Source organism: Jaculus jaculus, chromosome 16 (assembly GCF_020740685.1).
Source record: "Jaculus jaculus isolate mJacJac1 chromosome 16, mJacJac1.mat.Y.cur, whole genome shotgun sequence".
Classification (NCBI taxonomy): Eukaryota; Metazoa; Chordata; class Mammalia; order Rodentia; family Dipodidae; genus Jaculus; species Jaculus jaculus.
This window is the reverse complement of record NC_059117.1, coordinates 6,693,617-6,720,904: the sequence shown is the minus strand read 5'-3', so window position 1 is coordinate 6,720,904 and position 27,288 is coordinate 6,693,617. Positions and strand designations below refer to the sequence as shown.

General features: G+C 39.4%; 1 protein-coding gene across 3 annotated transcripts; it reads left to right on the top strand.

Annotated features, from left to right (window-relative positions):
- Positions 1–26,330, top strand: Vstm2a (V-set and transmembrane domain containing 2A). Of its 3 annotated transcripts, none has more exons than XM_012951294.2 (5): positions 1–175; positions 1,926–2,092; positions 2,960–3,010; positions 6,175–6,511; positions 24,206–26,330. In XM_012951294.2, the coding sequence occupies exons 1-5, from the start codon at positions 97–99 to the stop codon at positions 24,328–24,330; spliced, it is 759 nt and encodes a 252-aa protein (XP_012806748.1). In that variant the 5' UTR covers positions 1–96; the 3' UTR covers positions 24,331–26,330. The 3 variants fall into 3 exon arrangements, with proteins under 3 accessions (XP_012806748.1, XP_004668918.1, XP_044992021.1); XM_004668861.3 differs by having other exon boundaries at positions 24,084–26,330; XM_045136086.1 differs by lacking the exon at positions 24,206–26,330 and adding an exon at positions 23,855–24,065.
- The last annotated feature ends 958 nt before the right edge of the window (positions 26,331–27,288 follow it).

Below are 27,288 nucleotides of genomic sequence, written 5' to 3'. Positions count from 1 at the left end.
CCTCTGAGAGCCAGCCCTCGCGAGCGCCCGCACCCCGGGCTCGCCCGGCTTTCTGGCATCGGCGACGCGGATGTGACCCCCCCCTTTTCCTCCGGCATGATGGGGATCTTCTGGGCGTCTGTTGGATTTGTTTTCTTTTCGGTGTTTTACGTGCAACAAGGGCTTTCTTCTCAAGGTAAGCCTGTGCTCGCTTGCTAATACCCCGTGGCTGGTGGCGTGCGTGTGCCGCGAGTGTGAATGCCAGGCAGATGCCGTGCCCCCCCCCCCAGCAGGAACAGTGGGCATAGGCTATGGGCACAGCGGTCCGTTGGCATTGCAATATTTTTTTTCCTTTAAACTTTATCACATCCTAAGCCGGCTGGGTTTCAGAGACAAGGTGTCTGGCAGTGAGGCGAATCCTCAGCAAGCACAGACACAGGTGCGAGCGCGTGTGTGCCTGTGCGTGTGTCCTGCGCGCGTGCTTTCTGTGTGCATGAACACGGCAGCCAACTCCTCGTCACAAACACAGAGCAGCGTCCGAGGGTGTTCCGCAGCCCGGGCTCTTCTGTAGGCGGCCCGGCTTGGTTTCCCATCTCGGGCCCGTGTGACTTCCTTGGCCAGGGTGCTGCTCGTCAAAGGACAGCGTCCTCCGTCCTCCGAGCGCCGCCCGCGGCTGCAGCGCGCGGACCCCATGGTCCGCGACTTCGCAGGCTGCGGTGGGCTTTCAGCACCACGAACAGATCACACTGCCGCCTCGGGAGCCAGCCCTGCGTCGCCTCGGCCCGCAGAACAGCCCCACTCCCCGGCCGGTCAGTGTGAGCTGCAGACTCGTACTGACTCCCGTTTTCTTTAAGCACAAAAATCCTCATTTCCCTCGTGATCGGCTGGGGACTTCATAAAATATCGAAAGCGAGGGGCAAGTGCATCCTCCCAAATCATTCCTGCAGTTCGCCCTTCTCCCCAAGTGTGCGTGTGTGTCTGGTGGCTCTGCCTTCCTACCAGCCACAAATCTAAGACCTTCTAGACACCCTCCCGCTCCCTGCAAAGTGTCCCTTAGACGAGCTGAGGACAACCATGTTGAAAGCAAGATTTTTTTTTAAAAAAAAATCCCATGTTCAAGAAACTCCTTTAAAGACGAAAGGGGGCATTTTATTCTTGCGTGAATTTCACCTTGTTCTATAAACCTTACAAACTGACAGCGTCAAGGTTAGTAACAAAACGCCCTGCAGATTAGCTGGTGATTTTCAAATAATCTGTAATCTGAACTCCACATAGGGACATGGGTATATCGCAAACTACATGGCAATTTACAGTGTCTTGAAGAGGAAAATGTGAAGGTTAATTTGGAGAGGAAAAAAAAAAAAAAAAACGGAGCCCCCAGCTTAGAAAGTGTGCGACTTGCCTCCCTGCCATGGGCGTTAGAATGCAGCTGCGAGCCTCTGTTTTGATAGATGGGCAACGTGCATTTCCATAGATACTCATGCTCGCCCCTAACACGAAACCTCCAGTTAGTCATATTGTTTAGAAACTTAAGAGATTCCCTCCCACATCCACTTGGCAGATGGTCTAAACGGCACCTCCTTGCATCGCTCGGTAATTTCAGGGAATGCTGCAATCTGACAAAAAGCTGTTTGGATCCAACTCTGGGCGGCTTGTGGAGAGGAGCGTTATTGGCAAGCTCGTTAACCTTTCCATTATCTGAGCTTAATCAACAACAAAGTGATTTAGGCCCGGGGCCAAAAACAAGACTGGGGAGAGGCAGAGGAAGGGGGTGGCGAGCGCTGCAGGCGAAGACGGGCACGTCGTGGGGGCGGGGAGGGGGGGACTTTAAAAGTCCAGAGAGGGACATGGACCTGTGGCCTGAGCTGCCCGGGGGAGAGGTGCGGGAGACATTGGCAAGAGTGGCGTGCAGATAGGCCACAAAACGATGCATTTCTGTTTTGCAGCAAAATTTACCGAGTTTCCGAGGAACGTGACTGCGACCGAGGGGCAGAATGTGGAAATGTCCTGCGCTTTCCAGAGCGGCTCCGCCTCGGTGTACCTGGAGATCCAGTGGTGGTTCCTCCGGGGGCCCGACGGCCTGGAGCCCGGGGCCGAGGCGGCCGGCGCGCAGGTAGCGGAGGCGGCGCGCATAGCCCCGTCCACCTCCCCACGCCCCCTGCGGGATGCCCGCGCTCCCCTGGCCACCCTGCGGGCGCCCTGGGGGTGGGCGAGCCTGAATTGGTCCTGGGGACAGCAAGTTCAAAACACGGCGGAAAGCACACTAGGGGTTCTTCCCCGGATTACACCGGGCCTGACTTCTTGCTAGTGAGTTGGCTGGTGTGCAGCTGTCGGTCGCGACACCGCGCCGGGCTGCGCACCCACGGAGGGGCACCCAGCTTCCCTGCTCCACAGGGTGGAGGCGGAGGTCGCGCCTGCCTCACTTCTCGCTTCTGGTCCAGTGTGAGGGGAGAAGGAGAAGGAGAGAGAGGGAAGGAGGGAAGGGGAGAGAAACCCAGAGAAGGGAGGGCGCGCCCTAGGGAGGTGACTTGGGTAGAGAGAGGCAGGAGCATGGCAAGGAGAAGCCGGAGCAGGACAGGAAAAGAGGGGAGAGGAAGGGAGGACGGGGAGAAGGCGCGGGAGAGACGCTTAGCAGAGGGGGTGAGAGCAGAAAGGAGAGGCCTGGGGAGGAGCAAACAGGCCTTAGCCCAGGGGAGGAGAGCGCGAGGACGGGAGGAGACCCCGGGGACGGTCCAGCCCCCCGTCACAGTTGCCTCACTCCGCTCACTTGCAGGAAGCCGCAGTGACGGGCAAGCCGGAGCAGCTTGCGCAGCCAGCCCGGCGGGGGCCGTCCTGAGCTGGGGCGGGCGCGGGGATGCCTGCTCCTCGGCCCCACGTCCCCGGACCCCAAGGCTGGGCTCTGTGAGGCCCAGCCAGCTCCGGCTCCCGGCAGCCGCTGGGACCCGGGACGAGGTTGAGCCTTCTCTTCCTTGTCCCACAGGTGGAGCTCTTACCAGACCGAGACCCGGACAACGACGGGACCAAGATTAGTGTGAGTGTCTCGGGGACCGGCGACAGGGGGCGCGCTCCGTAGCAGCTGGGCAGGTCCAGAGTGAACGTTAGTAGTAAATTGACTTTAGATCTAAAAGCTTTTTAATTTTCAGTCCGTGAAAAGATAATTCTGCAAACTCAGGGTGAGAACCAGTTGCCTCTTACCACATTAGGTACATAAAAATTGAATCGGTCCTACCTTCCATAAAAATCCCATGTTTTGCCAGGGGTGGTGGCGCACACCTTTAATCCCAGCACTCCAGAGGCCTAGGTAGGAGGATCTCTGTGATTTAGGGGTCAGCCCGAGACTACACAGTGAATTCCAGGTTAGCCAGAGCTAGTGCAAGACCCTATCTTGAAAAGCCAAGCAATGATAATTATCCATGTTTTAATCATGTAAATAATTATTTGCTGATCAATACAGTTATGACAGTGTTTTTCTTGCTCTGTTTACAACAGCTATATAAGTGTAAGAGTAAAGGGTTGCAATGTTAATATACATTCAAAGTGGTGGGAATACTTACCCTTAAGAACAGAAGCGTAACCTACCAAAATCTTTCCAGGAGGAAAGCATCCAATAATCCTGGTGTTCAAAATCAGACAAATATAACAGCAAAAGCAAATACTAACTTAAAACCACAGCTAAGAGTACACTGACCTATTTTCTACATTATTGGTAGTAACTTGTAAAAAATTCGTGTAGAATGAGAAAAAAGTGAGATTGTTATTCTTTAAGACAAAAAGCTATGTACACATTTTTTTTAATTTTTGTTTTGTTTTATTTTATTTATTTATTTGAGAGTGACAGAGAGAGAAAGAAGTAGAGAGAGACAGAGAGAGAATGGGCGCACCAGGGCCTCCAGCCACTGCAAACGAACTCCAGATGCGTGCGCCCCCTTGTGCATCTGGCTAACATGGGTCCTGGGGAATCGAGGCTGGAACCTAGGTTCTTAGGCTTCACAGGCAAGTGCTTAACCGCCAAGCCATCTCTCCAGCCCTATGTAGGCATTTTATATTAATATTTCTGCTCAACTTGATAAGCAGAAAATGCACACCTAGATATAATATGGTTCTGTAACACAAGAGAAAGAAAGCTGATGTGTATGGATAGATGAGTATTTCTTTTCAGAAATCTATATTTCTGTTAAGGTGTGTACCGCAGCTTAAAGGGGAATAAGATTGGGGGTGACAGCTTAACGGCAGTTGTAAAACTATGCTGTTCACACGATTAATATCTCAACATGAAAGAAATACCAAATGGAAAAAATATATATAATTCAGATTTTTTAAATGTAAACTCATAACTGTGGCGACCTTCCAGAATGTCTCAGTGCTGATGTCACTGGGAGTGCTTTGTTTTTGTTTTCCTACAATACTGGATACAATAACCTCCAGGACATCACTGCCCCTGGGCTTCTTCAGAGGCTCCTCACTGTTTATCACGTGTAATTAGGCACGCTGCTGGTTGACTGTTCACCTTCCACCCTTCCCCATAGCCCAAGACCAAGACGTTCAGATACACACAGCACAACCTTGCTTCTACCTGCCAGTAGCATTGGTTAGGCCAGTAGTTTGTAGAGTCCAGTGATTTGAAAGGAATTCTAGACCTAAAGCGAGGCAGGAAGTAGTGTGCCCTCAGGGTACTCCGAGTCCTTCATTGCATATTCTACACCAGCCACCACTACCTTAGATTTTCAAGAAAACATTTTATAAGTCTGGTAAACCTCCACCCCCTAGAGATATACAGGCAATGTCTCTACAGGACGCCTCGCAGACTTACCTTTCACCAGCTCCCCAGATGACTTTAGTGTATCATCAGTGCTGAAAACCACCGTCTCAAACTTCCTCAGCCTCAGCTTATTCTTCTGAGAAACAGAATGGTAGTGATAAAAGTATTCTGACTACCTTAAACTTCATTATGAGACTTAATTGAGAATATATGTAAAACTAACCTCCATTATATTGTGGTATTAATGTATCTACATGTAATTTTGTGAACACATAAATACATACTTATGGTTATGGTACAAATATTGGAAACTACTTGCTATACATTTATATATACTAATGTCTGTAAAATACAGGTGGATATTTCTCATATTTTCTTAGTTGTTTGTAGCCATTTGAAAATGCAGTATCCTTAAGGAGAATTTCTTTCTACCTCATCCCTCATGACTCTGCCTTGCACGATCAACAAAATCTTTAAACCTTGACTGTCTTAGGAAACTCATAGATAAATAACATATATCCATAGACTTCCTAACAGAGTCAACATTGATTATATGATATTAATCATAAATATCAATCATGCATATACGTTATATCAAATTTCATTATATGATACTTATGTATATATAATGTATGCTATGAGTTTTACATTTTATAGACACTTGATAGATGATATTATTAATCTGTAATAAAATTATCATAATGAATTAAAACAATTTCAATTTTGAAAACCAACTCAACATGTAACTGACAGCATTCCAAGTTCCCATAATGACCTGGGATTTGTACTCTGAGCCATGGGCTTCAGATGTTACTATTCTGCACACTGGGCCCTGTCATGCTCTTATTATAGGCAACTTAAAAGAAATGGAAGTTGTTAATTGTAAAAAAACAAGCCTTTCCATAAAAAAGAAAAAATGTCAATATTCAAATCTATTTCTGCAATACTCTTGGTAGTCATCCCATTGTGACAATAAAGGTGTCCTCTCTTAAATTGGTACGACCAACAAAATATTCTGTGCTGTCTCAGATTTGACAAGATTAGTATACAGCACACTCAGGAAAAAGAAACCCCTGGTGATTATAGAGTTATATTCCTCGGATGATGCTCCATCCAATGAGGTAGCCAGGCAGAGGACCAATGCCAGGATGAGAAAAGCATAGAGCTTCTAGGGAAGCCTAGGGAATGTGGACTGCATGACCACTCTAGCACTGGTTGGACTGAAGAAATGACCCTTCAGTTTGTGAACACTGTTGTTGGCCCAACAACCTGCATATGACCTTCAGGTTTCTGCTAAGGAAACAAAAAGTCACACAACTGCCTGTAAAACTATTTAGACTAGACTCTCTTTTTTCTGCACTAGCAAATTTAAGTTAATGAATGGAATTGAGATCATTCAGTGTAACACCATTCATTTACTGCCTGTCATTTTTCAGACAGTGAAAGTCCAAGGCAATGATATTTCCCACAAACTCCAGATTTCCAAAGTGAGAAGAAAGGATGAAGGTTTATATGAGTGCAGGGTGACAGATGCCAACTACGGAGAACTACAAGAACACAAGGCCCAGGCCTACTTGAAAGTCAATGCCAACAGCCACGCTCGGAGGATGCAGGCCTTTGAAGCCTCGCCCATGTGGCTGCAAGACATGAAGCCTCGCAAGAATGCCTCAGCGGTGATTCCTAGCAACATCCACAGCTCTGCTAACCAGCGAATGCACTCCACCTCCAGCCCTCAAGCCGCAGCCAAAATCCCCAAACAAAGTCCACAGTCAGGTATGGAAACCCATTTTGAGCCTTTCATTTTATCACTCACAGACTCTAACAGAAAGGTCAGGGGAATAGAATAGACAGGTTGAGATTTTATGGTTTTTCAAATAGTTTGTGAGGAGTTCAATTGGAGTAAGAAGATAGGAGCCATTGAGAGCCGATGGAGGGAGGAAAAGAGGAAGAATGACTTCCCAGAGCATGTGTATCTGTCCCATTAGTCACTGTTGCAGAGCCAAGGATCTCAGAGCTGGACTCGTTTTGCCCTTCTCTTTTCTGTATTTATACATCATTAGAAGAATAATAAATCATGCAGTGTTGGTTGCATTGCAAATGCATGCTCATTTCCTCCACAGATTTATGTATCAATAATGACCCAAATTAAGAGGCTTTCACTTAATCAAAATGGAAATGAAGGAGACTCACCCTGTCAGCCCCGTTTTTCGTGACCCATAGCTTTAAGCAGTACTATTCCCCAAGGGCTTTTGATTTTGAAGGAGAAATTTCAGCTGCCAGTGATGAAAGTGATGACGATAATGGCAGGAAGTGAGGGGGGAGGTGAAACGCAGTAAGTGGTGCAGAGATAAGGCAACTCCTGCAAATGTGCCTGGAATGCCAATTTGGAAGCTTAGTCACGCATTTCCTAAGTCAGCTGTGCAAGTTAAAGCAGTTCTGAATGGCAGTGGTTTATGCAATCACTCAGCCAATGGAAACTCACTGAAGTTTAACCTTGGTGTGGAATACAGGACCCCTGGCTGTCTCATTTTCTTAAATGCTTTATATGATACAGGATGGTGGGTGCGCTCACCCATCAAAAGTAATACTGATCAGCCATGTATCTCTTTCTATATATGTGTGTGTATATATACATATATACGAAATATAAATGCATCTTTAAATCCTTCCTTAATAACAATTTTTTTAAATAAATACCAGATCTGGAGAAAGAGCCCAGTGGTACAGCACTCACTTAGTTTGTGCAAAGGCCTGGGTTTAAACTGTAGCATCACAGAAAATAATTAAAGAAAAGTAACAATCATTCCCTCATCATACTTTTTGTCCTCCTGGATGTGAGCTGCAGATGGGCAGGACAGGGGCTTGAAGCTCCTGAGAGCTCACTCTGCCTTTGAGTGCTTCTAAGCAGCTTTCACAGCGATATTGGACTTTCTGGAGTCAAATTTGTGTTCCTTGGTCTTATTTTCCTCTTTATCACCTCTTTTCCTTTTCGAATTAAAGAATATTGCTTCTTGGCCTTTTGGCTAAAATCAAGCGTAGTATTGAATGAAAGAAAAATCCCTCAGAATCCGCAGGGGTTTTACTGTAGGTAACTGTATCTATAGATATTTGTAGCTCAGTTACAATTTTGTAGACATTATTTGAGAACAATTTAATAATGTTTTGGGAGGAGCTGCCATCTTCTTCCTTCTCACTTCACAGAAAGGAGCTGACCCCACCTGCCGGACTGCAGGGTGGTCTCTGCAGATAGTGTGCACCATACTCAGGTGAACTCCTGGGATCTGGGGAACAGTCATTAGCACATGCAGGATATCCCAAGCTAGACTCTGTAAATCCATCCATGGAGTAAAGACAGCACACTTGCTCTTAGTGTGTGACTCTAAACAGAAAATGCGATGTTCTGCTTCCAAAATGTCTCTTTTTATTGGAAGAGATGAAATAATGCACTCTAAAACATTCTACTTTATTTTGATATCTATCTAGAGCTGTGAGGGAAACTGGATTATAAACACTAAACACCCTCATACAACTTTCACATAAAATGACAGCCCATATTTTTATATCACCATGCCCTCCTCTTAGATGCAAAGTTGTTTCTTTCTAGATGTTAGAGCAAAAGGAGAGATGGAATACCTCCTCAATGAAAAGGCTTGTGCACTGGCCCTCCTCTGAATGTAGCAAAGATTAATCTGATCAATCCCAAAATATTCAGTTTCTATATTTTCAACTAGTGAATACTGGAAAAGACTTTATTTACTTTTATAAACATTCTTTAACTTTCTTTCAGAATTTGGAACATCCCAAATCACTCATGCCCTTATGTGTAAGTCTTATGCTTGCAAGAAAGATCATTGCTTATCACCCAGTACCTGAGAGGGATATTTCTGTCTTCTGTTTACCCACATCCTGGTTTATGTTTGCTTTTCCACCTTCAGACTCTGGTCAAAGCTGATTTCAATTCCTCTTTTAATCATTCATCTGCTCACCTTCCATGCTTTCAAGGTGCTCATATGCCAGGCATCCGGACACAAAGATGAAAGACACACTTCCGCTCTTCAAGGGGTTTGTTGTTTTAGTCTATAAGAAAACAGGGCATTCATAAATTCCATACATCATGAAATTTTGTTATGATGATGTCATGGGCTAAATACTATACTTTAATATTTTATCATTTGATACAAGAAAGTATGCTTCATATATGATATTGTCATATCAACCTGTGTCACAATAGACTGGTCTATTCGTCCATCTTTTTTATTATACTCTGAATTATTTGAGTAAATTATTTAAACTATGCATTCAACTCTAAATTCTTACCATTTTCCTGTTAAATAACCTCGCTTTATGAATGAAAGGTATTTGCTGAAAATAACTTTTATAAAATTTTTAAATTTCCATAAAATTAATTTTATCCTAATGTAGAAATTAACATGAAAATCAGAGAGGGAAGAGATAACACACTTTTCTATCTATCACAGAATAGACATTTAAAAATCAGTTAATATAGCTAGCCATGTATTTTTATCTAATTTTTCTAGGTAGGGTCTCTTTCTAGACAAAGCTGACTTGGAATTCACTATGTGGTCTCAGGATACATCCTTGAACTCACAGTGATCCTCCTACCTCACCCCCTGAGTGCTGGAATTAAAGGTATGCACCACCACAACTGGATAATATACTTTTCCAAGATGTTTTCCCAAAAGGTAGTGAGCATGTGACTGTCCCCTTTTATTTGAAATTGTGTCCTTTGTCTTTATAATTTACTTTTTAAATGGTCATTAATTATAACTTTATATTTAAATTATTTTAATTCCACCTCCATTTTGTAATCAGTAAGTAGAACAAATGTAATGAAAAAAATGATTTAAAAGGTTAACTAAACAAAGTTCTCTTGAGTGTCTCATCTTTGGCTATTTGGAAACCTTTCCATGACAACCATTGTTCACATTAAATTCAGGACCTCCAACCTTTTCTGTTATAAATATGCAGAACACAGAAAGCGAGGGAGAAGAATGGAAAAATATATATACTGAGAAAAGGCAAGGCATAGAGTGAGTTTAAAACTGTATGTACAGATGTTTTGAGGAATAAAAATCTCTGGTTCTGCCTGTCTCGATCAGGGCCGGCTCCCTGAGTAAAGCAACACACTGACAGGGAACGTTCACATTTTACAGTAAAATGGTGAAGAAAAACTTCTCAGAAAGTAAAGTGACTAGCATTCCATGGACGGTAGAAAATCCGGGGTCTCTGCCACAAGGATCGGCTTTGCTCTACTTCCTGGAGAGCTGGAGATTCACTCTTGCTCTCTTCACTGCATCCCCAAGTCATCAAATTAATACTCTAAACCGTGCTTTGCTGTTTCTCCCTGTTTTCCCCTGTCCCTTAATTTTTTTCAGAAATTAAATCTCTTCCAGGCAAGTGCCTTAACGGCTAAGCCATCTCTCCGGGCCTCATCATGCAATTTTTTTAGCACTCTTAACTGCTTTATCTTATCTCTTCCCATGGTTTTACATTAAATGTTTCTGTTCATATTTCCCTTTTTAATTTCCTTCTGAGGTCAAGACTAGGGCTCCCAATTATCACAGTTATCCTGGACACATATGCACCCTCCAGTCCCCATAGCAGGTGCAAGGCAGTGGCACAATTGTTGACACTCCACCATTAAAAGGTGGAGACTCTCTTACTTCTGCTGGATCTTCGGCTGGCCCGAGACCACTATGGGTAATGAAGTATGAAGATAAAGTGTTATGGAAGCTCCAGGCCTAGCCTTCTGTCTTGACCTCCTGGAAGCTGGCCACTGGAGAAGAACAATTACCTTGAGATCATCTTAGAAAAGTCTCAGCCAAGGCAGTATACCTGCGAGTGAGGAAACCACCGTGGACACCTAGCATTCCCAGCATGCATCTGGCGAGTGCCACCTCCACCTCATAGCAAGCTGAACTCTGCACGCACAGCACAAAAAGCAGTAGAGCTAAAATTAAGTACCATGTTCCAAGTACTGGTTCTAGAGTGGCTTGTTTCACAGCCATAGATACCCACATCCAGTAACAACAACAACAACAACAAAATCTCACATGTTCAGACATGAATTTGTTATCTTAGCTTTCTCACCAAAAAGAAGTGTTCTTCTGCTGTCTTCCTAAACTTCTGATGGCATCACCACAGTGCCTGTTCTTCTGGAAACCCTGGAAGTGTTCATATGTCACCCTCTGTCAGTGAAGATCCTGAAATAGTCATTGAGTCTTAGTAATTTTCTTCCCAAGACATCCCTAAAACAAAAATTGCCTGCTTTCTATTCTACTTGCAATGATTTTTATTCCAAACATAGGCCCTCTTTGCTATAACAGCTCTTAATGATTCCCTGTTTGAATTCCAACATAAGGAGCATATCACAAAAGCCCATGTGTTAAATAATTACTACTCCCAAAGCAGGACCCAAACCTGTAGTTGTACTTCCTGTTTCTCCAATATTATGGGTGTTATTCACCCTACTCTTCCTGCCCAGTGTTTCCTGAATGTTCTCAGATACTTCATTGTCTGTTGCACCATGAAAGTGCCTTTTCCTCTGCTGTGTCTTTCCCTGATTGTTCACTTCCTACATACTTAGAGATCACTCTGTGATACTCTGTGCTTCTCCTTCAGTTAAGAACCTACTATTTCCTCAATTAGTCTTCCTGTTGCAATTTATTCATTCTTCCTTTGAACCTGATATTCTGCCCTGGGCTTTAGCTGTCTAAATCCATGCTCCAGGAGACTTCTCATGGTCATGCAAACCAGGACTAGTACTACCTTCACTCAAACTTGGTTGTAGAGATTGTAACTCGCCAAGAACAAGAACAAGTGGGGCTATTACTTGAAGGACAAGGGCAAAGTAGGGTGCCTTATGTTTCTGCTTATATAAGTTTTCTCATAATTATGTTTTCATAAATAGATATTTCTGTCACAATCCCAAATCTGCTTAAAGTTTCCAAGAAGTACTTCCTCAAATGAGTAAATACACACTGTCAGATCCTGCAGGGGAACTTCTGCAGTATTCACATGCCCACACTCAATCCAGCACTTACTCATCACCAACTCAGAGCATAGACCAGAGACAGACATCACTGTACTTGTATATTGTGGAGATCATTAGCTTTTGAAGGACATCTTTGTATGAGGAAAATTTTTGTTACATGAATGTGATGCCTTATTAATACCCTTAGAAACTGTTCTTTGTATAAGGAAAATTTTTATTATAGTTCCGTATGTACATGAGTATGATGCTGCACAATACACTTAGAGACTGCTCTTTGGCTGCTGTTTTTTTCCAGTGATGAGATAGGCTTTTGCAAAGCTCCTTTCTTCATACTTAGGATCGCCAGCTGGACTGGTAAGAAAGGCAAAGTTGTCAAGGATACACTTAAGTTCCTGAGTGCAGAGCCCTCCGGTCACTCAACAGGAGTGCTGATTCTCTGAGCTCCAGACAGGATGATTGTGTTTGTGTTTTCACCACGCATCAACCTGAGGCCTGAGAGTCAACTGCCGTCTCAGCTTCCAGAAGCCCAGAGCTCATCTCTTGACAAACGCTTTCCAGAAGTGGCCAGGTTCAGCAGAAACGTCCTTAGAATTTCAGAAATGTAAGGAAGAGAAGTGAATGGTTGAGGGTCTAAGAAAAAGATTCTTCTCTTGAGTTAATATATAAGTAAGGGGAGAGTGCATGGAGGTACTGAAACAATGGTGGAATTCAGACCTGAATGCTGAGTCTGGTTTAAATGAGCCAACTTGGCTGCTTACACGTTAATTTGGTCATTGTAACTCCATGAATTAAACAGATGCTATGTAAATCAAATGTCTATGAATTGGTGAAAAACATGCGAGCTATGCTAGAGCTGTTAAAATAGGGTGTATGCAGGTAGAGAGACTGTACAGAGTGGAATAGGGGCGGAGGAGAGGGGCAAAAGAGGGTAACAGAATGGGAATATTGCCAGTTTTCAGTATGTGCATATGTCAAAATTCCAGACTAGAGAGAGAGAGGTATTTTAACATAAGATATGTATATGGAGAGAGAATCTTCAGGATGAATGGGACTTTAACTCCTAGTAGGCTATGTGAAGGTTCACTGGTAAATACTAGGGCTTTTGTGATTGAGGAGAAATGAATCAGAACTTGCCAATGCCTTATCCTTTCTCAAATGACATCATGGTCCTTGGAATTTCAGGACGATATAATAAGAGCACTTTCCTGAATAAAGGATAAAAGCTGAAAAATTGATGAACTAAATTCACCCCATGGGTCAGAGTAGCAAAGTAAAGCAAAGAAAGGCAGGGCTCCTCATTCAGGGACCACTTCCATCATGGAAAGTTACATAACAGCATTAGCCAGGGTGGTCTCTGCTGTGAAGAGCACAGGGAAACCTGCCTCCACCACACCAAAGGGATGGTGCACAGCAGTGAAGGACGACACTGTTCACATCCACTGTAGCACATGTAGCAAAGTCTATCTCCTCATTGCCCAAGTGGATTTCTGAGAAGTATGTATCAAGTCATATGCATTAGAGGCTTGATACATAATAATCACTTGAAAAATGGCAACTAGCAGCAGTATAAATGTGGTTGTCATTGAAAAAGCACATGCAGTGACACCCATATTTATAATGTCTCTAGTATGTTTATGTAGTATTATTTATCATCAGCAACAAAATGATGATAGTACAGTTGGACATATTCCGAGACCCCCAATGTATGCCTCACCTGCAGATATGATGAAATTTACAGATGTTATTTTTTTAACTATATGCATATTGATGATAAAGTTTAATTTATAAACCAGGCAAAGAAAGAGATTAATAATAATGGCAAATAATAAAATTAGAACAAGAATTCCATAAAGATTATGTCAACATGGACTCTATTGAGGAAAGAAAAATACTAATTAATTTTTAGGAGAGTATGAAAGACTATAAATGATTTAGTCTACCTAATTGTATAAGGCATTTTTTTTTTCCCATTGGGGACATGAGGACATAATAAGTTAAAGAAGGAAGACTGAATTATCATTCTTATCATGTCTTGCATTTGCAATGCCGTAGCTTTCTTTTTTCTCCTTCTGTCACAGTGCTATTAATTAATAATAAATGTTTCTCTCTATGATATCATATTAATAACTAGCTGTTTTGCCTAAGGTTGTAACTACATCTTTCTTGAAATCATAATAAAATCCAAAGGATTTTTTAAAGACCTTGATGTGAATAAGAGGCATATATTTAGAAGCCATGATTATATGAACAATTTTTGTTATATAAAATAAGTTCAACTTTCAATAGAGATCCTCTGAACTTTTTAAGTCATTAAGTAATTGCACATACACCTGATAATACACAGAAAAATCAAAATTCTTTAGAAATTAAACATGATGTAAGAACCATTCATAAAAAGTAATTATTTATTACCTGATTTTTTGTGATCTCAGATGGATACAGATTAATCCCTAGATTCACTAACACCTGCTTAATTTGGTGAGCAAACCACCCACAAAATTTCTCTGAACTTTAACAATCTTTTTTATAAAACAAATATGATAATACCTATTTCCCAGTGTCCATTTTTCAGCCCTAAGTGAAATCATGGACTTTCAATGTTTGCAAAGGAAACCTAGCAGAGAATGAGCTCTGCTCTCTTCATTCTCGTTCTTTCTATCTGTTAGAAACTAATCATTGTTCAAGAGACTATTAAAGAAAGATAAATATGCCGGGCGTGGTGGCACACATCTTTAATCCCAGCACTCGGGAGGCAGAGGTAGGAGTATCACCATGAGTTCACGGCCACCCTGAGACTACATAGTTAATTCCAGGTCAGCCTGGACCAGGGTGAGACCCTACCTCGAAAAAACCAAAAAAAAAGAAAGATAAATATGAAAATAGAGTAAAAATATTTGCCAAGGCTAAAAATATACAAAATAATATGTCTTATAAATTAAAAACAGAGAACATAGAAAGTAAATTGTATAATTAAAAGGAAGCATAGGGCTGGAGAGATGGCTTAGCAGTTAAGTCTCTTGCCTGCAAAGCCAAAGGATCCCAATTTGACTTTCCAGGACCCATGTAAGCCAGACACACTAGGGGGTGCATGTATCTAGAGTTCATTTGTAGTGGCTGGAGGTCCTGGCCTGGCATACCCATTCTCATTATCTCTCTCCCTCCCTCTCTCAGCCAAATAAATAAAATATTTTTTTTTTAAAAAAAGGAAATATAGCCAGGTGAGCTGGTACATGCCTTTAATCCTACTACTTAAGAGGCAGAGGTCAGAGGATCACCATGATTTCAAGGCCACCCTGACACTACATAGTGAATTCCAGGTCAGCCTGGCCTAGAGAGATACCCTACCTTGAAAAAAAAACATAAAAATAAAAAATAAAACATAAAAAAGGAAACATATTACCACGATGTCCTGACCAAATGAGAAAAAAATCAAACATAGAAGCTTAAAATAAAATCAGAAGCCCCAAGCTTTAAAAGTTAAAATATATGAAATAATTTACAAATGAAAGTAATATTTATTATAAATAACTTAAAACCTTTATTTGAATTTGGTGAAAAAATGGAATAACTAAAGAGGTATCATTTGTGCATAACATGTAGTAAGAAAATTAAGCATGCTCATACTTAACAAGTGCTTAGAGGTAGCAACAGGGTCATGCAATATAAATAAATGTACAACTTTAAGACAGTCTTCAATATAACTTTAATACATTGATAGAAAAATGCAGGGCATTACACAGAATCCTTAGTAGTAGTAGTATATAACTAATTTTCAAAAAGATAATGACAAGTCCTATATATATGTAGGCTACTAGAACAATTTATTAAGAGAATTTAAGTTGGAATAAATGTGTAAACATGCTGTGTTTGGGCCATCTCAATATTGTAATTATGTTAGCATTTTAGAATTATTTTAATGTGTAGTCAAAATCCCTAGTAATTGTTCTAAATTTGGCAGACATAATTGTGACAAATATTTTCCAAGATAACATGATCATCAAGGTCACAATGAGTCAGACATCCAGCCACATTTATAGTTGCAGTGAGTTGACATGTCCTTTCTCAAGGACAATTCATTAGGGAAGGTCAGGCACAGGGCTTTATACTTGTGACCTCTGAAACAGTACTTGTGGGATAAAATTCTGAAGAGGTCAATACTGTGCCAGAAATGGATTCACAATTTTAAATATAGCTTGTAATACACAATGACTGAAACTATAAAAATTATCTAATGAGTGTGTTAAAATATACAGTGAATATTACTTTTGGAGAATATTTTAAAATCATGGTTGCAAAAAATATTTAATGGAATTAGGAAGACTCAATATGTAATATAACATGGAAAAGTTAGAATACAATATTCTCAAGGGAAAACACCTTGAAATTTTTAAATCACTCTGAGCTATGTTTATAGGAAAATAATGAAAAATTATAAAAATGTACATCAAAATCAAGGTGAAGATTTTTTTACATTTTATTTTTGTATGTGTTAGTACAAAAATCATTTGTTACTTTTTTATAAGAAAACAACATAATTTAACATTTAAAATATGGTAGGTTATCAAAATGACAGGGAGGCATCTCATGAGAGTGGAAAGAAACAAAAGAAAATAGTTTTATATGATTTTGGAGCTCATGGCAAAATTAAAAATTTATGTATGCTATATATATATGTTGGAATGAATGTACACATTTGTACATATAAAGAACAATGATGAAAGTGGTATACTAAGAAATTTCTTATAGGATGACAATAGGAATATGCTATATGTAATATCTTACATATGTATAAGTATCATACTCTGGGTGCTGGATAGAACATTTGCCAATCAATAATCCTTTTGAGCTTTTTAAAGCTAATATGTGTGATACTCATTAATTTATTTTGATTAAGTAAGTCAAAAAAGTAAATATCCATGAGAAAATATGGAATATTTCATCCTCTCAATGAAGGCACTCAGCACTCCACACCAGCTCAAAGAAAGATTAAGACAATAAATGATCTTTGGAACTATCAAGGGAAATCAATATCAGGAAGATTTATAAATAATAAGCATTTTCACTTAACATAACTGTTTCAAAACTCTCAGTGCTTGAACCAAAGCAAACTGAAAGCTAGGACCTATCGCTCCTCATTCCATTAAGCTGATGACTATGGAGCTGCTGAGAAAATGAAATCTGAGGTAAATGAAGCAATTTTATTTTCACAGTCATACAATCACAAACATTTTAGTAAGCATTAAATAAGGAAATCTTACATTCCAAATCACATACATATGAAGGTATTGACCACTGTGCCAAGTGGAGTCTTTTGTGACACCAGCTCCTTTCTTGTGGTGTTTAGATGTTGTATGTTCAGGACCATCATTGGCAGCCTCTTTTATGAACAGTTGAAAATGTTTTATTTTTTTAACTTTTCTGATCAAACAAATTCATGTGTTTTAAAGCAATTTTCTCATTACTAGCATTGTAGATATTTTGGAAAGTGCTACATTTATGGAGGAACCCACACTACTACAGCTAAGTACAGAATACATATTCAGAATTTAAGAACCAATTCTATATAAATTGTCTAAAACCATAGAAAGGTTTGTCTGTCCGAATTTTGTCTTGGCACTGGCAGTGTTATTGTGGTCTATAGGCTGTGCCTAGCATATAATTAGGGGTGAATAAATGTTGAGCAATTGAAATAAAATGTTTTGGCTTATGTGTAGTATAAAACTCAAGGATAAGTCTATTGCTAAAGCAACCCCAGACCACTTACATAGTAATGGTCAGAGAAAATTGGAAAGCAATGATTGGGACATACTTTATTATGACCTTAATGATGAAAACTTTATTAATATTGTAAAGATTTTATGACAAACAATGTCTAGGAAATTTGATAAACAGTCTGTGACAGTAGCTTACTTCTATAATTTGATTTGCAAGTATAATAAATAAGTGATTTAAAAAATATTCTTCTTGACTATTTTAAAAATCCTTAAGATCTGTACTTGATTCTAGCAGTTTAGGAGATAACTTTTATTATGTAAATAATGTATAAAACATTCTAATTCAAAAAATTTTGAAATAGCTAAATCAAAAAGAATAAAACCATTAATTTTAACTTGAAAAGCACATGGACAAAGTCTGAAGCATTTCTCTTGGAATAGGTATACTACTGAGGCCATGTGACTGAGAATTTGTGTGTCCTTGTTGGACTTGGGCGCTCAAATAATTTCAAAATCAAACATTTCTAAACCAAAAAATAAATTTTAGTTTAATAAAAAAAAATTACTGTATTTTTGGGCTGGAGAGATGGCTTCATGGTTAAGGCATTTGCCTGCAAAGCCAAAGGAACCCAGTTCAATTCTCTAGGACCAGATGCACAAGGGGGTGTATCCATCTGAAGTTCGTTTGCAGTGGCTGGCCCATTCTCTCTCTCTCTCTCTCTCTCTCTCTCTCTCTCTCTCTCTCTCTCTCCATCTTTCTCTCTCTCAAATAAATAAATAAAATATATTTTTAAAAATTACTGTATTTTCAAATTATGGTGATTATCTTTACAATCTACATAATAAGATATATGGAAATTATAATAGCACATTCACAATTATTTATTTCAGATAAAGTTTTATTTTACTGTGAATTCCTTAGATGCCATTTCTGTCTTTTTTATTTTTTATTTTTAATTAGTTTTGTACTCAATGAACACAGTCAAGTTGGTACCATTGTCAGTGTCCTCCCTGTCCTCCCCCCTCCACAGAGGCCCTCCTTGTTGGGGTATATGGGTCATGCATTGTGGGGTTAGCCCTCAGTTATGGGTAGGAGGAAATGTCTCTGTGTATCATGACCCAGCATGTGGCTCTGACATTCTTTCCGCTCCCTCTTCCACAAATTTCCCCGAGCCATGTTGGGTTCATTTTAGGTCTGCTTCAGTGGTGAGGTCTTGGGAGCCTTTGTGTCGATGGATCTCTGGTTTGGTAGGAGTTGATATTCTCTGTGATCTCTTTCACCCTTGTGCTGGTACCAGGTCCACCAAGAAAACAGCACACTTGCTTGTTTTGCCAATTATTCTTCGTTTCAGCTGGGTCCCTTTTGAGGTATGATGGGGTGGTTCTCATCTTAGGATCTGCGTGTATTTAAAATGAGAAGCAGACGGTCTAACAGAAAGTAAAGTTAGCACCAGATAAATGGGATAACCATTATTTTCTTTTAAAGAGAATTTAGTAGGTGTAGGCCCTCTTGTAGCTCACAATGAATTGGTGGGCTTGATAATGGAGAACAGGCTCATTTTTGGATCTGGTTATGACTTGTTTGAAGCTCCAGCTATTTCTTTTAAAACATGAGATATTTTTATCCTTTAAATTTGCTTCTGGCGGTCTTAGGGAGGGAGATTTATCTATGAGAATACAGAAAAGGAATAGGTGAAAGGGATACTATTTTTCATCAATTAGTGAGCAATTATCTGATATTCAGCACATCAAGTTTTACTTCCTCAATTCAAGCATTATTAAGATATATTTCTTGGGTTGTTACACTTAGGAATCAGGAATCTGTGGCGCACTTTATATCAGCGTCTTCTCTTGGGGTCAGTATCCTTGCTGCTCTGGGGCAGGTAGACCGGCTGCTCATCTCTCTCAAGGAAGTTACACCTCAGTGCAGCTTGTCTTTGTCGCCTACTCTACCTGTACTTACTTAAGCCCATAGTCAAGTTGGGGCTACTCAACCTTATCAATGCAGGAAAACTGCAAATGTGCAATCCCCAATGTGGAATTATTCAAGCATCTGAATTAACACCTACCTTCATGATATAAGTAAAAGTTTGATAATTAACAATGAAAGTATACATGTAGAAAACATACCTAAGCTCTATGAGTAAATAATTTTAAGCACTTTGGCAGCATTTATTCATATGTCAGTAAATGTACTGTTAATATGCAATTATTTATACTATTATTAAATTTTATTTATTTATTTATTTGATATATAGACAAAAATAAAAAGGCATATAAAATAGATAAAATGAGCATGCCAGGGCCTAGGCCACTGCAAATAAACACCAGATGCATGTCCCACCTAGTGCATCTGGCTTACATGGGTACTGGGGAATCGAACCTGGGTCCTTAGGCTTCACAGGCAAATGCCTTAACTGCTAAGCCATCTCTGCAGTCCCTAACTTTTATTTCTTAAAATTGACATTTGAAATATGTGTGTCAAAGATAGTTGTCTGTTCTGGGGCTAAAATTTACATCAAATTGTTAGCAAACAACTCTTTATAAACAACAAACCATGGGGTCATTGCTACTTTGATAATGGGAGTTTCTGGTTTTTAGGCTTGTCCTTACTAAAGGTAGCATCTCTAGTATTCACTTTAAAGAAAAAAAAAAACTAGTCTGGACTCAGATAATCAAGCTACAGAGGCAAAGGAACAGTTTTCTTCTTTTTCTCTTGAATCTTTGATTTTATTATATACTCAAGGGAAAAAAAATAGAAGAGAAAGGTTTTCAAAGATCACACCTGAATCTGCAACCAGATACTATGAAAGAGGCTATTCCTTGCATTTGTACCGTTTGAAAGTTGTGTTCACACAGAGTTTAATGCTTCAGAAAATATCCAAAACCAAGCAAAAGTGAATATTTAAAGTAAAAACTTAAGTGAAATAAATTGTTCAAGAACTTATCTTCACTTTCCTTTATTACTTCTATTTATTGAAAGAGAGAGAGAGATACTGACACACACACAGAGATAGAGAGAGAGAGAGAGAGAGAGAGAGAGAGGAGAAACAGCAGTTGCACCAGGGCCTCCTGCCACTACAAACAAACTTCAGACACTTGCACTGCTTTTTGCATCTGGTCCTATGTGGCTACCGAGGAATTGACCCCAGGCTGGCTGTCAGACTTTGGAAGCAAGTGCCTTTAATTGCTCAGGCATCTCTCCAGCTGGTTCTCTCCACTTTCCACTTGACTATTTAGATTAAGCACACATGTGCTCATATCTAGTGATATTTCCTGGCAGCCATGAGCTTTCCTTAGTATCTTTGCTTTCCTTGGTTTTAAGCCTTCAAATTTGGATGCCTGGTGACTCCACATTTCACCCAAATACTTAAATGTATGATTGCATTGGGGAGTGATAACATTTTATCTCCTTGTCAGCATAGAGAAAAGGAAACAAAATGAAATAATATCAGTGATCCTTTTCTAAGACCAGATCTGTCTTATTAATATGAAAAACATAATCACACATGGACATCTACCTCCATGTCAGAAAACATGAAAGAAGTAAGTGTGATCCCAGAAGTGACTGGCAGCTGAGAAAGCTGACTCCTGACTATAATCCTGGCTCTCATTATTTCACAAAAATGAAATATTTCTATCTGGAAACATGAGAATAGGGCCTTAGAAGTGGCCAGTGTGCTATTAATGAGAAAGAATATTTTATATGACAAACCAGAGTATTTTGGTTATCTTATGTTTATAGTACACATCTAAATGAAAACAGTAGTGGAGTTATTTGATAAATTTACACAGGGAAAATTATAACATTTTGAGTTTTCACATTTCACTAAGTCATGAAGGGTGGCCAAGAAAGAACAGTTCATTGCTCTTCACTCAACAACATCGATAAGAAACAGAAAGAAAACTATTATATGATATAATGCGACAAATTACATAGAATTTACTATATAATGAAAATATCTCGTTAACTGACCTGCAGAAATAAATTTCATTTAATAATAAATGTTAATACATGCATTCAATAAGAGTGAATGAGTACAACCTGAAAAAACTATGATTTATAATGTGGCTGGTATATCTGAAGCAATTTAGAATTTTAGTGGCCTTAAAATATTCTCAACATGCCAGGCATTGTAGAGCTCACCTTTAATCCCAGCACTTGGGAGGCAGAGGTAGGAGGATCACCATGAGTTCGAGGCCACCCTGAGACTATATAGTGAATTTCAGGTCAGCCTGGGCTAGAGCGAGACCCTACCTCAGAAAGCCAAAGAAAAAAAAATATATTCTCAACAGTATATGGCCAGTTTCTTTTCAGGTCAAACATTTATGGAAATTATGCTTTAACTTGCACATGCTAGATATCGGACAGGAAATGTCGAATCAGAGTGAAGCAGCTATTCCCTTAATATGTTAGCAGAGTGATGAGGCCAGGCGTGTCCTAGAAAAGGCTAAGAAAGCTAAGCACAATTTCAGCAAATTAGAGCAAATTTGTAATGCTCATGCCGAAAAGAAAGCTATTATTTCGCAAAATATCTTAAAGTGAATCCTTTTCCAAAGTTTAGCTACTTTTGGCATCACAAAACAAACAACAACAACAGAAAAAAAAATTGCTCAATACCGGAAAGATTTTGTGTCAAATTAAGTGCTAGTGTGTATCTGGAGAATAGTTGGTCTTATCTTTCCCGTTCCAGAGTCTCTCTTCAAAAGTCCCATGAGTGCATGCTTTGTCTAGGGACAGTGCGTGGATCAGAACAGATGGCATGGGTTTGCTTTGCACGCTGTCTATTCTTAGAGGCTCACGTGGACTGAGCCACTTTAGCATTTCTGAACCTTGTCACCCAGGTTGACTATGGAAACATTCTCCAGAGCGTCCACTAACCTCTGGGTCTCAAGTCATTAGGTTACTGGGAAAAGATACAATGTCACATAAACAACGCACTACCAGAAGGGCAAATCAGGGACAGCACTTCCCTAATCTAACAGAAAAGCAGAAGTGTGGCTCTTTTACTCAGTCATTCTCAAGCCCCAAGTATTTATTCTACAGTGACTTTTTGAGTGGCAGAGGATTCTGCCACAAGTTATATTATTGTATCTAAAAAGCCAAACATGGTTTAGCTGAAATATTGAAAGAAAAAAAAAATGAACAAGAGAACAAGTGAATTCCCTATCCATTCTGTGTTTTTTAGCCATTCTCCAACTCTGAAAGAAATGTTTTTCCCCTTGTCATGTTTTTGTTTTTCATCAGTAAACTTACTTAATACGTCATTAAGAGTTAGAAATTCATTGGATAATGAAAAAAATGCAACAGTACAATTTAATTCCTCCTCTCAGTTTTGAAGCTCCTTCAATGTTTCCAGTTCTTGATCACACTAACACTTTCTCAGTTATGAGTGGTAGAAAAAGATGAGAAATAATTTACTCTAAAAGTTATTAGCTTAGGACCATCTTCCTCCATTAGACTCCCTAGCTTGGAGCAACCTGTTGCACTGGGATTTCCTACATTCCCTAAGGTTTTATGCACACACCTAAACTTTATTATGCACACACCTAAAGTTTATTATGCTCACACCTAAGGTTTATTATGCACACACCTAAAGTTTATTATGCTCACACCTAAGGTTTATTATGCACACACCTAGGATTTATTATGCACACACCTAAGGTTTATTATGCACACACCTAAAGTTTATTATGCTCACATCTAGGATTTATTATACACACACCTAGGGTTTATTATGCACACACCTAGGGTTTATTATGCACACGCCTTAAGTTTATTATGCTTGCACCTAGGGTTTATTATGCACACACTTTGAGTTTATTATGCACACACCTAAGGTTTATTATGCCCACACCTAGGGTTCATTATGCACACACCTAAGGCTTATTATGCACACACCTAGGGTTTATTATGCACACACTTTAAGTTTATTATGCTTACACCTAGGGTTTATTATGCACACACCTAAGGTTTATTATGCACACACCTAAGGCTTATTATGCACATACCTAGGGTTTATTATGCACACACCTAGGGTTTATTATGCACACACCTAAGGTTTATTATGCTCACACCTAGGGTTTATTATACACACACCTAGGGTTTATTTTGTACAGACCTAAGGATTATTACACACACACCAAAGGATTATTACACACAGATCTGTGGTTTCAGCACACACTTACAGTTTATTAGGTACACATCTAGAGCTTATCATACATGTGTCTAAGGTTTATTATGCACACAACTAAGGTTTTATGCTAACATACCAGTAACACTAGGCATATAATTTTAGGTAGCTGGGTAGGATAACCACATGAGGATAGGAGGTGGTACACATGGAGTTGCTTAAGAGAAAAAGTGTTTGGATTTATTACTTGCAGAGTTCCCAGCCATGGCCTTATTTGAAAACAGACACCACCAGCTTCCTGGAAGTGAACTATTTTGTGTGTATTGTTTGCAGTGCATGCCAAGACATTCATGAGCACCAGAGCCAAGCTGGCAAGCAATTACATTTCGATATCTGTGTGTGTGTGTGTATGTTTAAAACAGCGTAATAAGGAGCATTGGAAACCTTCAAGATGAGCGAATATCTTATAACTTCTTCCGCAGGTGCGAGGATAGCTACAAGCCATGGACTTTCTGTCCTGCTTCTTGTTTGTGGCTTTGTGAAGGGTGCTTTGCTTTAGTCTAAAGTGCTGACTTTTTTCCAATATCACTTTCTCTTCTTAAAGCAAAGATCAAATCGCCTGTAAAATCTACGGAGCGGACAGCAAAGTTGACCCTAAACTCCAAGCACCATCCTACACCCCTGTACTCTAGTTACCTCCACAAGGAGCATCAGCTTGCGGAAGCATAGACGAAGAGGCATTTGCACGCTTTGTTGATAACGTTTTCTTTGCGATATCACTCATCTTTGGTTTCAAGAGAAATAGTGTGAAGCACTATGACATTTTCTAATAACAAGATCTATTTTTTTCTTTTCTTTTGGAAAATAAAATTACCATCTCACTGACTGCTCAGGGGTTGGTCTGAAAGTCATCCACATAGTAAATATTTACCATGGACACCACAGATTTCTTACCAAGAGACCCATTGTCTGCAAGAAGCTAACAGATCAAAAGTCTTCAGAATATCAACTATCTTCAGTGAACACTCCCATTTGGGGGAAGGAACAAAATGAAGAACACTGCGTGGCAACAAAGAATGACATTATTTTAAATAAGAAATAGTCAAAGAAAGCATTTTTGTAACTTCTCCTTTCCTTGGATTTTTCCTATTTCTCCTTGATTTCAACTTTTGTTTAGTAGTGACAAGTGCTAGTTATGGCCAATCCTTGTCAATCCTGGGAGGATTAGATAAATATATTTTGAGCCTGCTATAGTTCAATGTATTTCAATTCATTTTGCAATTCTTGTATATGCAAACCTGACAAATTCTGTAAATTGCTTACAGTGTGATATAGCTTCAAACTAGATATACTATTATCCTCATGCAAGCTTTTTCATTCTATATATAAATATATACATATGAGCATCTATTTGTTAGGCCACCAACCAATTTCTTTTGACAAAGCATTTACTTTCATTTGTAATTCATGTATGTAAATTTTGCAGTGTGATGTTTAATTTCCACAGACCTACAGCTGCAAATGGTCTCTGTTGTTGTCTGCTTCATTCTGGAAACAAAATCAAAGTTTTATCTGTCTCTGCTAAATGAATTAATTTTGTGTATATGCTATGTTGGAATTTGAGGTGTTCTTTGGTACTTGGTCATGACGTTTGTGGATCTCGATGATAAAGAATGCGTACTCTTGCATTCACTTCTGTCCCCTCGTTATCACTATTCGATGACAGTTTTGACAGCTGTCCCGTGTTATCACTATTCGATGACAGTTTTGACAGCTGTCCCCATTTATCACTCTTATATGATAGTTGCTTTCACAGCTGTCCCCACATTTTCACTATTCTATGATAGTTGCTTTCACAGCTGTCCCCACATTTTCACTATTCTATGATAGTTGCTTTCACAGCTGTCCCCACGTTTTCACTATTCTATGATAGCTGTTTTAGCAGCTGTCCCCATGTTATCACTATTCTATGATAGCTGTTTTAGCAGCTGTCCCCACGTTATCACTCTTTTATGATAGTTCCTTCTAGAAAGTCTGCCTGAGAGGTGAAATGGAGAAAGTGAGGCAGATACGTGGGCTCCCTGAATTCATGGAAAAGCCCTTTTGCTGGGTGAAGTCATGCTGATTCCTTTGGTATTTATAAGTTTTAGTAGCTTTTTGCTTTGTTGCTTTTTTTTACCGATAACTATATTTTAATGTATCCTAATTAAAAATTAAAATGTGGTTGTTGGCTAAATATAATATGCAAATGATGACTGCAAATTCCTGGTTGCAATTATATCAGTTCAATCTTCACTACTTAAGTGAGTTGTGCTTTTGAGCATTCTATCTTTATTTTTGACCTCATAATATGGTAATTAGAATCTATTTTTCTGGTAAAGAAAGATAAAATTATTAATGTGTTCCACATAAAATATGGAATGTATATGGTTAGAGAAAGAAAAGACATTCAGTTTTCCTTTCGGAGAGACTCTTATTTTCTTTCATTGCAAAACCACAGCATCCTATCTGGAGGCACCGTCTACCCCCAGCCTAACGTCCTAACCTGACTCTTGAAGGGCACTGGCTCTGCCATTTAGTTCTAAGCAGCGCACATATTTTCATAAGTATTGACATTATCCTTTAACAAATGATTCATGATAAATCTTTCCTTAATGATTTTCTTGTTTATTTGTTTTATTGTTTCAGGCTAATGAGAAAAAAAATAAAGGTTTGGTTGTGCTATTTTATTAACCTACAAATGTATTTTCTTTCAAAGTGGTAAATAGGATCTGCTAAGTCTGTTTAAGCTTTAAGAATTCCATACATTGAAGCACCTGTTAGCAGAGTGTCTCACAAACAGTCAAGCTGGGGAAACCCCTGTGCCACATACTGTGCTCAGCTGCGACTAAAGGACAGATGCTTGTTTGGGAAGAATGCTGACTAGGCTCATGTATCAGCATCCAAAATAATGAAGACCTGTTTGTCACTGTGTTACCAATAGTGCAACTCACCCTCACTTTGAGAAAGAACATGGCACAACCTCTGTTTGCTCCAAACTCAAAAAACTGGTATAGAATCTTAAATATTAGAACAGAAAATATAGGGCATCAATGAGACCTTCTAGTAGTTTTCACATTACATTATGTCCTTTTGGTACTATAACTTTTAATGTAGTCATGACTATGGAAGTGAATAAAAATGCAACAGTAATTGATCAGGCTTTCTCAACTTTGATTCCAAATTTTTGTAAGATTTTTCAAAGGGTAGAATTCTCAAGTGCTAAAGTTGCTTATTTCAAGTCAGATCCTTTGTTCTTTCTTAAAGATATATAGACTACTTACAAATAAAACAATGTAAATGAAACCACTTGAGGGCAAAATCAGATATAAAATCATTTAAAACTTGCTGGGGGGAAGGAACCTGGTCAAGTAACAGTCAGCCCTCCACATCCTTTAACAATGCAGTATAGCAACTATTTATGTAGTATCTATATTGTGTTATCTAGAGATAATTTAGTACAAAGGAGGATGTGTATATTATGGACAAATACTGTATCATTTTATATAAAAGGCCCACACATCCACATAGATTGCTAGCCAATAGAGTTTGTAGAGCCAGGGTGCAGATACTGAGAAATGGCTATATATGCATAGTTTTGCATATGCATACTTGTTTATGGAGATGATCCTTAACATTCATTAATTC